At 38.7% G+C, this 17,336-nt stretch overlaps 1 protein-coding gene across 4 annotated transcripts in view; it reads right to left on the reverse strand.

The window, feature by feature from the left end:
* Positions 1-17,336, reverse strand: part of LDAH (lipid droplet associated hydrolase) — a 117,691-nt gene that overhangs the window by 88,171 nt on the left and 12,184 nt on the right. For 3 of the 4 annotated variants that reach the window (XM_013093357.5, XM_005012903.5, XM_072036485.1), the window contains one exon: positions 15,898-16,056. In XM_013093357.5, the coding sequence (XP_012948811.1) occupies positions 15,898-16,051 (154 nt within the window). In that variant the 5' untranslated portion in view covers positions 16,052-16,056. Of the gene's footprint in view, positions 1-15,897; positions 16,057-16,459; positions 16,482-17,336 lie in introns of those variants that run through there. The other variant, XM_072036486.1, reaches the window with a different exon arrangement.

The following is a 17,336-nucleotide window of genomic DNA, read 5'->3' on the forward strand; positions in this document are numbered from 1 at the left end:
CAAAAAATAGAAACCATAAGTAAATGCAATGTTAACCTCCCTGATTTGAAGGTTACTCCAGTTATTTGAATAGCACATCAATCCTCAGACACCTCAGGGCACCTGAATCATTCTTGCATGCCAGCAAATCTCAAGTTGCAGTCATCTGAACCAAGAAGCACATCTTAAGCAGTTACTCTCAACTGTGCTTAATTTTAAACTGTGTTTATGTTGTTTCAGAAATTTTTTCAAACAATAGCTTTAAGTGGTGGCCATAAAAGAAAAAGACACAAAACTCTAAGACACTGCGGATTAGCTTGATTTGCAAAAGATTTCTAAGCATTTCATGAGAAGAATATGTTACATGGACAATTTGGAGTGAATTGGAGCGCAGTTGGATCACTTTATTCGGTGTACTCACAAATGTCAATAAGCAAGGACCTTCTCTGTTCCTTTCTGTAACACGAGTCATTTCATCCAGCTGTTCCACATAAAACCCAAAGTCTTTCCATTTTTAATCTGAAGATGAAATCTCCTTGCTTTCCTGACATGTTCCACGTACTGCTAAAGCAAAACTGGGAAGCCTGAAAGAATTTGCAGGGGTGCAACTCTGAGCTACATGGAGAGGTAAATGTTCTCTATCCACTTACACATACTGCAGATACAGGTTTTCAAGAACAGGGAGGTACTCTTTAATCACGCAAACAGATGAGAATGTGAAAATTACTCATAAACATGCATTTGCCTGACTTTTATTTTCAAATACTTTCTTTTTAGTGCTGTTCCATTAAGATTTTAAATACCAGCAACAACTCAACAAGAGACAACAACTTGTACAAGCTAAGTATCTGCCCCGTGATAACTGTGATAATCACTTTTATCCCAATTTCACATTATTTCCTCTGTGAAGTGTCATAAAGACAAACTTAGTCTGTCTTAAGAGGAAGTATGCACTTATGCTTGAGATGCTGCAATTTCAAGAAATAAATTACCTGGATTCGGGAGGTTTAAACCTAGGTACATATGCTATCAGTGCAACTCAATCTACCCCTTAAATCTGGATGCAAAACAACAAATACATATGGATTATTTAAAAAGTCACAGGCCATACCTAATCCCCACATATAAAGATATACACCAAAACATACAGGAAAAGCCTTCTGTCCTGAAAGGGGTAGCTCAAAAATATATACAGGTCAGTCAAATGAAGAGAGACCAAAAGACAAAACAAAAGTAATTCCTAGCAGTTTTGGAAAGGATATCTAACCCCAAAAAGATTTATTTCAGCCTCTAGTAAATGCCAAGGGGAGTGGGGAGTGAAAGAGAAGAAATTTATGTGTAGCTAAATCATCCCAAACAGCTGTGGGGTTTCTTGCACCTTGTTTTTGAACCAAGCTTTTTGGGCTCTGTGCACTGTCCTCGATGCTTCCAGCCACGTCTCCCAAAGCCTGCCCATCTGCAGGAGCAGTAGCTGGCAGCGGGCTGTGGTGCTTCGTGCACTTTTCTAGCAGTTGCTCTCTGTTTCCTTTGGGACCTCAGCAGGACCATAAAGAATAGCAGCAGCTACATGAATAGAAGAAGGGAAATACACAGCCAGCAGTGGGTTTACTGAGAACTTTGAGGAACTGGAAAACATGCCAGCAATTACCATGAGTTTAATTTTAGAAATAATCCACAGTTTCGGAATTAAGTATGTATACCACAGTATTTACACGATAATCTCTTGCAACAAAACCAAATGCAGACTTTTTTTTGTTTGTTTTTTTTAAATGAGCAGCCATAAATCACGCTGGAAATCCAGGGGCGCACAGCAGGACCACACAAAAATCATTTTTGTGGCAAAGATTCCAACTGCCTCTTTGCAGAGCTGCCAAAGCTCCCAGCTTCGGCCCGAAGGATCGACATGACAAGTTCCTCGCTCAAGGAAACTTAATCTGTCTTTGGCGTCTGACCAGCCACCATGGAAGAAGATGCAACTCCCCTATGTTAATGAATGGAAAGCAGCCCACGCAGATGTCAGGAGGATTTAAATGGAGCATGTAAAAAAAAAAAATACAATGATGTTCTCACACTTGGGAAAAAACTGCAGAAACTGACACCACAGCTGACGATCAGGCCTTAAAAGGAAACACACAGGTTTCTTTGCCGTGCAGGGTCAAGGAATTTCAAATAACGCCTGTCAAATAACATCGGAATGGCCATCACAAACTCACATCAATTAAACTTTCACCTGTTTGCACATCGAGGAGACCGAAATTCTTAGCTCTGTATTCTGTTTAGAGTGTGTGTGAGGGGAGCAACCTCAGCCAAAGAGCAAATAATAACAAAGATGGTATGCCGAAACACGTGAAAACTCGTTTGATCCTCTTTAGCTCTGGAATCATGAGTTTGGCTGGAAAGCACCTCAGTGCTTCGGTTGTGTAAATGGGGAATCTCAGGACTCAGCCAGGTGCCTGTAACTGCTTATTACAGAAGTTTTTCAAGAACGTTTCACATTTTCCTCCTATACATATATATGTATATATCTGTTTCTCCTACATATATATAGATATATATGGGAAAATATATATAGCTTATAGCTTTTAGCCTCATACAGCTATAAAACTTACATTTAAGATTGTATAATACACATTCTGTATGTGCATTTCACAGAGCAAATATACCTGCCTTGCTGTTCTCTAACGCTGTTCTACCTTTATGGCAAATGTGGGCTCATTCACCTCTGAAGAAGTCCCATGGACAGCCTAATAAACCTAAATTAAACTAACACTGTTGTTTTTCCCTAAGTGACAATTGTGCCTGATGCTTGTGAAAAAAATATTCCCAAGAAACTATGACAGAACAGTTTTTTTTTTTGTTTGTTTGGTTTTTGTTTGTTTGTTTGTTTGTTTTCTGCCTTTCTTTTTTCACTGTAATGGTTAAAAGCATCTATCCAGACAGATATGAAAACAAGTCTGAAATCCTGATTTTGGCAATGGAAATCTACTGGATTTTGTCTGCAAGTGATATTGCAGGGGTGTAATACAGTCATAAAGGTAAATATTGACATACATCTGGTGACTTCAATGTTTCAACTAGCTAAGACACATACAGAAATATATATACAAAAAAAAAGTTATCAATTCTTTCAGTATGCCTGTAAACAAATGATTCTTGAAAGGGAGTTAAGGATTTAAGTATGAAACTGAAAAACATGAGTTCACAATGGAATAGTGAATTTTTCACTCTATTTTTTAAAGTGATAAACAGAATTTACTAAAGCTCACAATTACTATTTTTTGTTCCATTTTCTGCATATTAGATTAAAAATTAGCACTTTTAATTAGATCTCCTGGTACACACCTGCACATGCAGTCTCCTGCACATCTGTTTTGGCAGATGAAGACAGATTTTACTACTTTAAAACCCACAGGCTGTTGGTCTGCCTGACCCAATCTATGCTGCAGCCCATCCTGCAGTGAGTTCTACCTTGGGTCTTGAATTCCCAGTGGGAATTGTCCAGTTGACTTCAGGGACTGAAGCAGAACTGGACCAACAGAAAACTAATCTCCTTCTGAAAGAAACAAAGGAGAACAAAGGACATGGGCAGAAGAGGAACACGAGACTTGGTGTCAAATGGGTTCACAATAAAGCCTACGAAACATTTGAATAACACAACCCTGATGAGACAACATCAGCAGGAAGAAGACAAAGACGAAAATAAACAATTCAAAAACAAGATAACCACAAATTATTTGTTTTGTGCAGATAAATAGCTCTGCAGATTTTATCAATTTTGAATGAGATACAAGGAGAAAGCAAACAATAAATTCAAAAAGCACCAGAAATTAAATTTTCAAATTTGTATCAGAGATCTGTCTATGCTGTAATGCTGGTCAGAGTTACAAAGAAAAGAAAAAAGAAAAAAAAGTGTAAGCTTGAGACCTTCAAGGTCATTTATTTTTCTTTCTTTCTTAAGACAGATTTCAGAATAAAATATTTTATAAGCAGGTAACAAATAGCTACGGAGAACATGAAGACAGGAGATGTTAGAAAAATGTCTGAAAATACATTGCTGCAATTTTTGTGGAAAGAAAAGATTTCTTTTTGTGGATCAAGAACATCAAGGGAATGCAGCTTTCGAAAGGAACTGTCTAAAGTGATTTTGTACTTGTATCTGTTATTAGTGTTCAGAAAAGTAAGAGAAAACAATAACCTGTTCTGCACATGATAAACCAAGAAGAAAACCCAAGACTGAGGAAAAAGACCATGTAGTAAGGATATTTGTACCAGTCCTGAGATGTTCCATGAAGTTCAACTCAAACGCTTCAAACACTTTCCTCCTTCATAAACACAAGTCACTGTGGACAAGCTATTTAAGAGCTACCATGAAGAGTTTCTGTCCCATAAGAGAAGGCTTTAACAATGGATATAAGAGATCTACAGGTCTACAGGTGGAAAGGCATTATATAAGTACATCCTACTAAGTATTTATTTATTCTCATGGGAGCTTTTAGATCCATCAATAAAAAACAAGATTTTTCCATCTCAAAAATGGAAATCAGGACAATGATCATAATCCTCTATCATGCTCACAGCAGAAAAACAATGGACCAAGAGTGATGACTTACTGAATGTTTGGCTCTATTGTTTTAATAATCTAGATACTGAACATAATGGGTGAAATTTATTGTGTTTCAGTGGTCCATTGGAGTTACTATACAGAACCATGTGTTCTATAGAAATAGGGCCACATGTTACCTAGAGTCTGAAAGGAGGCATTTATTTTTCATAATTTTTAAGAGAACACTACTTCAAAATATTTATTATCAGTAGAAATCCATATCAGCTCTGGCACTTCTAGAAGTAGATGCCAGGAAAGAAGGAAGTATATTATACACATTTTAATTGCATTATTTGTACATGATGCACATGGCTAAACTGGATTTCCATCATAGGTGGGTCCTCTGGAGGTACTTTCTTCTTCCCCTCTGCCTCAGACATCATAGCACAAAAACCACACTTCTTTAAATGGTCAAACCAAGCAAAATACCCTAGAACACAATATTTCCATAACTCAAGCCAAGCTTCTGCACATTGCAGGAGAGGGATTACTTCCTCTCCTGATTATGCTTTGCGGCCAGGCAGGCAGAAAGAATCCATGCTGAAAACAACGCCTCATTAACAGGGAGAGGACATGGAGAGAAGACTACAGATAGAGAAATTTCGGCAAGCCACTTCAGTAAGTCACATCTGCCACCCAGATTTAGGAGAGGGAAATGCTGTCAAGCACAGTTGGAGCTTCAACCATCCTGTCATTACTCTGCCTCCTCCAACTTAACAAGCTTAAATGTGCCAAGCCCCCATCAGAGGTACTGCTGGAGCACTGGGAAATTCAACAAAAGTGGCATATTTCAAGCAAGATCTGACATACAGACTTCTCTTTGCATGAGGAAGTTTTTATTTTTAATGAAAAATACATTTTTTTTTCTTTTCTAAAGACAATGGAAACTGGTGGGCTGACCCAGTAAACAAAGCACAACTGTCAGCATATTTTAAAATATTACTCACAAACAAGTAGTCCATAAGCAGAAAAAATAATGGAGTGCAGCGTCCTAAGAATTGAATTTTCGTAAATCTAATACAGGATATCTAATAGGATAGAGCACACCATTCCTTCAGCGGCTACTTTACCAGTCTGTATGTTCTCTATCCAAATTCTTATCTTAATATCTTTGAGTCCCCTATCGCTCCAAAAGATTTGAGGAAAATCAGCTGATGTGTTCAAAGTTTTATTGGAGTTAGAAAGCAGAAACCAGACAGGTACATAAAAATTAGTGTTACCCACAGAGAAGAGTTTTCTTCTCTGTCAAACTATTTATCCCCATGAAATAAAGGGGAAAGCTCTCAAAGAGCTTTGGTCTGAGTCCAGACAGCACATCTCATTGACAAGTCCTCAAGAACTTGACCCAGGAAGATTTCATTATTCCCATTTTATAAATGAGAAAATAGAAATAATGAACAGGCTGTTGTGGTGTAATCCAGCAAGCAGCTCGGCACCACGCAGCTGTTTGCTCGCTTCTCCCCAGTGGGATGGGGGAAGAGGACTAGAGAAAAGGTAAAACTCATGGGTGGAGATAAAGGCAGTGTAATAGGACAGAAAAAGAAGGCGTAATAAAAATAATAACAATAAGAATATACAAAGCAAGTGATGCACAATGCAATTGCTCACCACTCAGTGACTGATGCACTGCCCATCCCTGAGCAGTGGCAGCAGCATGCAAGTATGTGCATCGAAAATGTTCTGCTATATTTCTCACTGAAATAGAAATCTATGCTCTTGTTACCTTATCTTCTGATCGGACAACTTGTAGTCAAGAGGAAGGAGAAAACACATTATCTTGTCCTACATAAACCCATCTATCTAGATTGTTATGCTACATAGACTTTAGAGTGTAACTTGTTTGCATTGACTGCTGTTGCATTGCATATACCAGCTACTAGAGAGTAAGAAAGCTCCTTTTCCACTGTCAATTTTTCTTCAGGAAAAAGAAAAATTAAAATCTGCAAACTCAGGGCCAAACATCAAGAGCTGACAGCTTTATCTGGTGCTGCAGTGCGAACAGCAGCAGAGGACACAAGGCAGAGGCATTCACAGCGAATCACTACTGCCTGGTGTGACCCTTGGGGCACCAACTCCTCCAGAAAAGCCTCAAGAAAGAGAACGTGAACCCACATACACGTTGTATGTGGTGAGGACTGACACCACAACCCAACTACGGGAAGTTCTGCAAGGAATCCGCTGAAGGAACCCCATCCCTTGCTCCCAGACTGCCCTTGCCACCCCCCTACCATGGCTCACCAGCCTCTGACTTACACTGGCACCACTGCAGGGCCGTGCTGTGAACCCAAACAGGGAACGGCTCCAGCTTAAAATCGACCCCAGAAATAAATGTATGTATGTACTTAACTCACAGCATGACCTCGCAAACTATTGTTCTGGCCTAACCGAGGGGCGGAGTGGCACAGTGTGGTGGGAACAGGAATACCTTACGCCACTATTGTTGACAAACATTTTGCGTTGTGAAATTATGGCCTTACAAAGTTTGTTTTAAGTGCTCCAAACATTAACCTCTTAGATCTTCCAGTTCCTGATGGGTCTTAATATATACTTAATATATATACTAAACATTTTCTAACTTGTGTTGTACTTTAGACTCAGCAAAGCCTGCTTTGTGGCCTTAAGACAAGGGATTGATGGTTGAAGGCAAGAGCTCCATGAATACCCCAGGTCTGCCTCCCAGTCTCCAAAGGGAGGCTCAAGTCCCACTTTCAATAAAGCAAGGAACAGCAGACACTTTCCAGGAAAGCTCTGATTGCCTGACATTGATCACACGAGGTCAGTAGACAGACAGGTGGGATACCAGAAAAAATACATTATTGAGAGCTTTAGGAATACCAGCTGGCTTTCCCCGAGCCATCCTGTGGAGCAGTTCAGGACGTAAGGAGTACATTCAAGGGAGCAAGTGGCTAGCTCAAGTCCTCTGCTAAGTCCTCCGCTAAGTCCTCCTTGGTGACAGGGACCAAGAGTCCAACAGAACAAGATTCTCCGGTTGATTCTCTGCATGAGGTGTACCATAACATCAATAACATTGTCTTTGTTTTTCAGTTTTTCTCTGCTTCTTTTCTTCAGCTGAGAATTGACAACAGCAGCACTGCTCTACTTGGGAAGGTCTGGTGGGAATAAGCACAGCTAGCAGAACATGTGCAACTCCTTTTATTTGAAACTAGGGGAGGTAAGAAGATAAATGGAAAGGGCAGTGTTAACATGATGGAAAATATACAGCCACACAGAAAACAGTTTGTGAATATAGATATATGCACACAAAAAAGTTGTTAGCTTCAGATCATCAAAACTAAGCCTGTAAACAGGTATCACATGCAGTTTTTTTTCAATATTAGCAGGAGAGCCATTAAACTATGACTTTCATCTAAAAATTACCATTGCATCTAAAAGAATTACTTAATTTAAGCCACCTAAATCGAAAGCGAAATCAACATTACCATTTTTTTTAACACGATAGAGAGCTGAAGTATTTAAGTGTGGTAAGTTATTTTCCCTAATGTCCTTTGGGTATGCAGTGCTGTACAAACAGAAGATGATACATGTCCTGGTGCAAGCATTTCACAAAACCAGAAAGAGTGGAGCTGCCCAGAGTTAAACATTCTAGGAGAGGAAGTATTTGTTGTCTCACTCTATCCAGTTGTGCTTTTATTGGTAATTTATTTACACATTGTTAGCTGACTGTTACTGAATGCTGTCTTAGAGACTCTGGTGATAGATGAGATAAATTTTGCAAATGGGAATGAAGATTTGTTTGGTGGTTTGCTACACAATTTGTGAGGATGACTGAAGCATCTATTGAAAAGCAACCCAGTGGCAAGGCTGGGAACAAAAGCCCCAACATTCCAGTCCTTGCATTCTCTGCTCTAAGTGGACTTCCTTTATTTTGTTCCCCATAACACAAGTTAAAGGCATTTTTATGACCTTCAACAACCACCAGAACCATTAATCACTGCCCCATGAATGGTCCTATAAAACTATTTTTTTTTTTTTTGCAATGCAGACTGTGGAGAAAGAGTCAGTGCCTACATATGTATTCAGATGATAGCCTGAAGCCTGCTAGTGTATGGTATAGCTGGCTATTAGAGCAAAAAGCTTTCCAAGAAATGCTATATTTTTTTCTAATCTTTAGAACAGCTCCCTCTTCTGGCATACCCTTTCCATACTGTGTTTAAGCACCACTTTTCACTCCTTAGCAATTTTTAATTCCATTTGGTACCAAGCACTCAACAAACACAGATTTCAGTGTTACGGCACTTACTGTACAGTATGGTTGTGAAGGCAAGAAGCAGGCAGCTGAAATTACAGTTTTTGGAAAAGTGGCCAATTCCAATCACCTATTTAACTAAGAATATCCATATGTTTAGGTTTACTACCTTTTGGGTGCACCCCCCTCCAAAAAATACATAAAGATCCCAATCCACACCTGGACAAGAAGCCTGGATGACCAGTCCTCGAGCCAGATTTGAATACTCACTGAGGCTGGCTGGGACCTCTTGAGATCATTCAGTCTGTCCCTCTGGCTCATGTGTGGTCAGCTGGAGACAGTCACCCAGGAACATGCCCAGCTGGGTTTTGACCATCTCCACAGCCAGGAGACTCCACAACACCCGAGCAACTGGATCCCTCTGCAGGTAGAAAGTCCTAGCAGTGCCCAGCCCTAGCTGCTACTTACACAAAGCACTTAAGATAAAATGAGGAACATTAATTCCTCTTAATTAGGTGCTTAGTAATAAGCTAGAGAAAAGAGTCCCTTTTTGAGTTAGGTGACATGGTCTCAGACTGACTCTTAAAAAAAATTAAAAGTGACAGCTCTCAGAAACAGCTTTATAGTGATAAAACAGCAAAGATACAAGGCAAGGTGAGGCTGGACAGATAATTTGATTGCAGGTGCTCTGGCACTATTTAGTAAAAAAATAACCTTTACTGCTTAATACAAACAGAACAGGTTCTTGATTTTGTTCATTAAGTAGCTGCTGGAGTTCATTCAGTGACTGTGAGCGCAGAGTGTATGCAGCACTAGAATAGGAGCCAGAACCTCAAAGTGCCCTTGCCCACGAGGTACAAAATCATCTTTCCTCTTCATCTGCTTGTTCACTGCCAGCAGCATTTCCCTCCCCTCCCACACAAGTGCTGAACGCTGCCATGGCCTGGGGAGGGCACACTGCCTGATATGCAAAGTGGGCAGAGGAGGCAAGTGCCTCCCTTGAATGACTCAGTGGTCTCACTCCAAAAGCTGATTTCGCTCCACAAACAGTTTTGCTTTTTTTTTTTGTCTTTTACTAGTTTAATCGTGGATTAAGTACCAAGGTTCACGTACCAGATTCTAAATTACATAGACCCCACAGCTGCCAGAAGCTATATGCTGCAACCGAATCCACTAGTACTGGGAGTCCTTACAAGATCTCGTGCAGTTCTTGCTGACAAATGGTTACAACAAACAGATCACACACAAAGAGGCCCATTAAAAGCCCCCTGATTTTGTTTAAATTAAAGCATATCCTAAAATCCAACTGAAGAGAATTGGAGTAAATACGCTTTACATAGTTTGTAGAGCCAGGATTTTTTTTTTTATTACTAAATAAGTTAATGAGACCCTTGGTCTCAGTGGTAACAGTAGCTCCTTTGATAGACCTCTGAAAAACTATTCATCCCAGTGATTGCTCAGCAGACAGAACGATTAACAACTTTACAATAGCAAAGGGAAAAAACAAAAAACAAAAAGTCAAAATACAAAGTAATTAAGCCTTTAGGCTATACAATTAGTTTTAATGCAAAGTATTATTATATACTGAACCTTAATAAACTTTTCTTATGAAAATGTTGAGAGATGATTTTGAAATATCAAAGCAGCACACAAAAACAAAGCCAAAGTATTGAAGACTTTTCAGAGTCCTTGCAGTATAGTCAAAAATAGAACTTCAAAGTCTTTAAAGCTAACAGGAAGTCTCACTTCAAGGGAGAACACATTAAAGACTTGTCATAATCTAGAAAAATTGTACTATTTTCACTACTGAAAAACAGCTAAGTAGTCTTGAAGTGACAGCAGTCTTGTGGAAGTACATGTAGCTACTCCTAAGAGAAGATCAGAATCCAAGTCTCAGCCATCTGTTGTGCAGAAAACCATAAGCAACTCTTGACTGGGAGGATTATCTCAGGAGATTAAATCTTTATACTTTGAAGAAAGCATCTGTTTAAAGCCTATAAGGACTTAAACACCACCAAGTCACTGCATAAGTTGGTAAAACAATATGATGATCCAATATCCCAGCAGCAATCTGACTGCAAGCAGGCAGATCAAGAAAGTTGGCAGGCATAGGGAATGCTCTGCATGATTGCCAAAGCAGCAAATTCCAATGTTTCTGTATATTAATGAACAAAACTTATGTAGCATGCTTCACCACAAAAAAAAATAAATATATTTTTATTATACATTATCAACCATGAACTAATCTTTCTGAGTACAAAACAGCAAATAACAAAGTTGCCTAGTTTACAGCAATGGTAACAAAAATGATGCTGAGAATGAAGATACTGCAATGCACTCCTGCAATGAAATGCAGGAGAAAAACTTTATGAAGATGGAGCTAAACAGCAGAGTGGTTTTAATATTTGTACTGTATTTATTTACAAAGTTAAATGTTTCATAAATACACAGACACAAATAGACAGATACTCTTAAAACAGTAAAAAAAATATTCCATTACACTCTGTGGATCCTGGTTTCCAATGAACCCAAGCAATGTTAAATATTACTGCAGTAGATTTTATACTTCACTGCTAATTTTACACTAAACAAACACTGCAAAAGGAAAAAACAGACCTTTATAACACAAGAGGAAAAAAATAATTCCTGTCCTTTCCCATAACGCCTACATTTCCAGAAAACTGGGAACCTGATCATGTATACATTTAATTTTATTCTGAGTAAATTTTCATTGATTTTAATAGAAAATAATTCATATTAAGAACTGTAAACAAGCACACATATATTATTGACTGAGGACAAGAGAACAAATTGGGCCTTCTACACAGTAATTACTTCAATAAATACATATTCCTATACAGTGGTTTTGCTTACACAAGGAAAAGTGTTATGAAACAAGAAAGTTCACATTAAACATTTCAACATATTATTTACTCAAGTAAGTGTACACAGACCACCATATGTAAAAGCATTAGCCTGCTGTTAAACGAGACTCAACTCCACTGAACGTTCTGCATTTCCACTGCTTCAAGCACAGGGAGCTGTCAGTCCACAGGAGGCAGACTTCTGCCTCGTTTGAGGTCGATGGGAATTTTACCACTGGCTTTTGAATACGAGAATGTTTTGGAGCCAACTCCCTCAACCCATTTCAGAAAATAAGTCAGGGCAGAGAGAAATCCTCTCCATCAGGAAGGAATCCGACTCACAAATTGAGGATATAGGATTTATTCTCAAGTGTCTTGTAATCCCAGCAGAAGCTGAGAATTTTATCATCCTTCTCGTCTATACTTGCCTCCCTCGTGCCCTGTTTGGGTTGTGTGTAAACAAAATCACAGGCATGGATTTCATTAACACCGGAAAGCATGTACCAGATCAGTAACACACAGAATAATACACCACCCACAGTAGGGCTTACCATGCTCCATTCGGATCACTGAGCACTTGGCTGCGCATGCTTCCCTGTCTGAGGGAGAGCTGCCCTTGTCTGGGTATTTTTTTCATTGACCTGTACCAAGCTGTCCTTTTGCCCTTCGTTATTTCATCCCATAAGGGATCTCAGCCCGGGAAACATGCCTTTCAAGTGTGAAAATTGTTGGACCCCAGCAAGGCTCTACATTTCATACTCAGACAGCTACAAAACCACGAGGGGAATGCTATCTAATCCTGTTTAGGTATACAAATATGTTGCCAGATGACCCAAATGTCCGGATCTCCCCTAGAGCTATGTTTTGTGTTGGCAGACAGAATTCTCCTTGAAGGCCAGAAGTGAGGCATGTATCAAACCAGGGAAAAAAAAAAGATTTATGAGAAGCAAAAAGGCATTATGTTATGCCAGTTCCTAGCCAGCTCCCTGGCAGTCACAGCAAGGAGCTTGGGTGACTTGATTGACTACTGAGTTTGGGTTGCCAAAATGAAGATAGCATCATCACGGTTTTGCCCTCACTACATTTCCGAGGTAAAAGCAAGTTTTAGTTTGTTCTTCCAAGGAGGAACTGCAACCGTAAGCGATGCGACACTCATCTTACAGTAACACACGTAAGAAAAGAGTTTAAACCAAGTCATTCGAGGCAAATGCCTTAAAAATAACCCTCTCTCTTGACCCAGTTTCCAAATTAAAGTATCAACCAGCAATAACACATTACCAGACACGCTTCACTTTTACAGATGAGGTATGTCAGATAGGATATGACTTTTTCCCAAAAGAAAGACAGTAAATGAAGCATTTCTTTTACAGGGCAACAAAGATATGAAGGGGTGAAAAAAAGTCAAACATCCTAATCAGAAACTTTAAGAAACATTTATTATTTACATATTATTAGCGAATAAACAAAGCAAAAGTAGAGAGAGAAACATTGTTCTCATCAATACAATGCAACAATGTAAGGTCATTTATTTCCTAAAATTTTTCCTTAATTTACTGCTGCCAGTCCTATTTCAGTACTTTCTGCTAAGGAAGAATCACACATATATGCAATATAATTGTCTCTACCTGAAAAAGTCTTACAGTATCCTATGAAATGATGCAACTAGTATCTTCAACCAACTCCAGGTGGGGAAAAAGCAGGAAAAAATGAGGAACCAGAAGAATAAACAGTACTACCACATGGGTTAACCAACAGAAGCATCCTCCAGAACAGTGTAATCTTGGCCAAAACGTTCACCATAACACTCAAAATGCCTTGAGGAGACTTGCAAATCAAGGAAGTCAGAAGTCAGCTTAAATGTTCTGCCTGCTTTGGTGGCTTTTCAGAGTTCCTTCTTCAGTGACATTCAGGCCACCCAGCTCATCATATCCTAAAATGAACTGCAGGTGGCAGGTATGGATACTGGAGCGAAAGTATACACAGTTCTAATAGAAAGCTTTGGATATTTCATATGTTGGGGGTAATACCTCAAAAAGTCAGTTTTAAATGCATTTCACAGTATTTGGCGCTTTTCTTTTGTTTGGGCTTCTTAAGGCCAGCTTCTCGAGGTACAGATCTCTTTTCTTTAGAAGGGAAGCTTTTAGCTCTCGGTGAGGCTGCACCCTTGGGAACACCAGACAGCAAGAAACTAATCAGAATCAAAATATAATCTGTTCAGGAACAAAAGCAGGAGGTCAACAGGAACCCTGAAGGAAAGTTTAAAGGAAGTGGCTGATATGGCAAGACAAATCAAGAGCAAAACAGAAATAAGCAAAACATGCACAGGATTTGTAATAAAGGGCAGCAGGTGTTGAGCAGCAACTATGATTCACATCAGAATTCAAATCATTTTGCCATTCTTCAACATTTAAACATTTGGCTTTGAAAATCTAACATTTGTTGAACGATTATTTTTGGATATCTCTCTCAGTAGACTCAGATGTACATACATCTTTGTATCCCTCATTATCAGTATTTGTTACTCAAAATCTTGGTATCAGCTTAAGATGCAAGAATTGATGTGGTTAAGTTAAAAATATTAAATTACCACCTGAAAAAAAAATAAATACCTACTTATTGTAAAACTAGTAATAGAAGGGTTATGACAACTTGGTTGGGTTTTGCTTATTTTACAACTGTTAGAAACGACAAGCACCATAAGTGAAACACCATATCCACAATGGCACCACTCATCTTTCAGATTCTACCTGTAAAAAGTTCCTTGCTTTTCTGCTTTATGCAAGCAAAAATGATCTGTAAACAGGACATAACACTTAGCACTTCACAGTGACTTCAGTTACGGAAGCATGGAGAAAAACTGAGAGGCATTGGGTACTCTAGTTGGTTACTGCCTGCCAGAAACCACCTTCACCATCATCAGTTATTTCCTAAGCCAGTTTTTTTGCAGCTTGGCAGTTGTTGTTACATTTTTTGTTTTCTCAGTGAGACAACTTCCAGTGTATTACCAACATAATTCTGAAATAAGAGCAAAAACATTAATCAACTGCTCACAAAAGCTGGCACATCACTACAGAAGCACTCTAAATATCCCACTGATGTTTATTTCTGGTTACTTATCAGGTTAATATAAAATGTTACTAAGAAGTCCTCATACAAGTGTCCTACAGGAATTAAGAACCAGGTAGCCCTACCACTACATTTTCCTGTAGACAAGTAAGTTTCTTGTGATGAATATAGAGTCTATAAAGCCTGTGTGTCCTGGTGCATTTCAAGCAAAATAACTTGTCATGCCTTAGACAGATTCCTCATTTTGGATGCCAATACATCCATTTGACACTTGCACTCTTCATCCACAAACCCTTCTACTGATACTTGTTAGCTTTACAGGTTTACCATAGCTACAGGCTCTACCACCAGCCCAAAGAGATGGGCATCACAACCTGAAGACAGACAAGTCTCCAGAACTTCGGGGAAGAAACACTTACCTGTTCATTTAGGCCTTCCAAAAAATGCTAGAAGAAATCAGCCATCAAAGAGCATCAAATCACACTTGCACCTCTGCAAAACTGTTCAACAATTTGGATCCATACAGATGGTCTTTAGGAAAAACTTACACTCTGCATCAGGCTTAAAAATCTGTTCCCATGAAGCAGCAGCAAGATGAAATAATGGGATGTTTATTTCTTCTTTTCAGTTACAGAAAGCATTTAAACTTCACTGTAATGATGTTAAAAGTTCGGCTATTAATCAGCTACAGGAGGCTAGGACATAAAATCATTGTGCCTGAAGAAATGGACATAAAATATTCTACAGTGCTTCCAAAACCTAGTAAAAAATGAAAAATGGGACCTGGGCACCCTTTCACCACTAAATAAAGACCAGCCCATAAGCAGCAGAATATGCTTGAACAATTAGCACGAGGATGACGTGGCAGTACCATTTTAACATACAAGAAACAAATGGAAAGAGTGATGAAAATATATAATGCTGTCAGCAAACAGATACCACAAAGTATGTTACATCCTAATTTCTCAGTTTTACCTTAAGGCACTACTAAAAATTTAGATAACAGTAGTGACCCAATATAACAAAGGAATTCCACCACTGTAATAACACTGATTTTTAGCTGCATGTATATGAGAAATTCCATCATTTATCTAGTAACATTTTTGACATGGAAATTGAATATGCCTATTCCAATCCACCACATTTCCAGACTTAAAAACAAACAAAAAGACCCTTACCAGGAATAATCATGAATAAGAGCCTAGGGAGATTTTTACTTTCATCTTTTGAGAGGTCTTTCCACGGCCCACATTTTAAAACATGGGTAGCAGCTCCACAACAGTAGATAAATTCTTCATGTAATGGGACTGGCTCTTCTGATGCTGACCTCATGTTTGCTGTAAGACAAAACAAGATACCGTTAGGAAGAGATCAGCAAATATTTACATAGCTTGCTCTCTGCTATTGTACTTTCCCATAGAACAACTGGGAAAAGAAAAAAATGTCAACAAACAAAAAACACAACAACAAACAAAAAACTATCCTCCCAATCAGCTGTGATCTCAAATAAACAGAGACCCAATTCAATATTTGATGTTTGAGTAAGTTGCAAGAGTTTATACACACTACCACTCTACAAGGGAAAGCATCTTTCAGATTTTAACACAAGTATACAATGATGAACTGGACAATATTATCTAGTCTACCTTAAAGGCAAATAATTTTAAATTTCTTATTCTCAGAGTACAGAGAAAAGATTCAGTTGAAGCATATGTGAAGACAAAGAAAAGAAAAAAATACCAAACCAAGGAGAAGTACTGCATGAACGCCTTCACAAGTTCTGTGTGCCTCACTATGGGAACACAGCATCATAAGGAAACAATGACTATGGAAGCCAAAAGGCAAATGTGCTAGTTACTAGACTGTCTTCCAGCAGTAGCTGGGTTCCTTATTTTAAGTCCAGCACAACTAAATTATTTATAAACTTCCAATGGTTTAAAAGAGCAGTCTTTGTCAGTTAAAACTCATCAAGATTTGAACACTTCAGGTATGTATTTATGCTCTCCTTTAAAACTTTTTTGAAGTTATTTAGTTATCTGAATGCAGTGATGGCAAATAAAATGCCACGGTGCCGTGTTCATCAGTTCATGGTTTTGTCACAGATGAAATGGCTGTGTATTAATAAGGTACCACTTTGGAACTGGCTGATTGACCAAACTCCTGCATCTTCCCTTAAGTAAAAAAGCCCTCTTCATCAAATGACTAGTTACAAATCAAAATGTCACTGAGATGAACTATGAGCTATCAAATGAAGAGTCAGAAGCCTGTGCTTGGTATGATCACATATATGCATCACTTGGAACTGAGACCTGTGCTCAGCAGGTCAACAGTGTGGTTTATATCAACTTCAAGGGCTATTTAAGCTCTACAAAGCAGTTCTCATCTTAGAAGAACCTCATTTCAGGCTTCTGAAGCAAAAGATCTCACTTAGATGGAGCTGAAAAGCTTGGTTAAATTACTACAGGATTGACTACACGTTTTGTTTGTCCAAAATATGACTATCTGTAATGAAAAATGCTGTCCAACTTAACTCTTTCCAATTTAATCAAAGTAATTCAAAACTTTTTTTTTGGCTTTGTATGTGATTAAATCTCACTTTAAGGGTGTACCAGGTACT

Source organism: Anas platyrhynchos, chromosome 3 (genome assembly GCF_047663525.1).
Source record: "Anas platyrhynchos isolate ZD024472 breed Pekin duck chromosome 3, IASCAAS_PekinDuck_T2T, whole genome shotgun sequence".
NCBI lineage: Eukaryota > Metazoa > Chordata > Aves > Anseriformes > Anatidae > Anas > Anas platyrhynchos.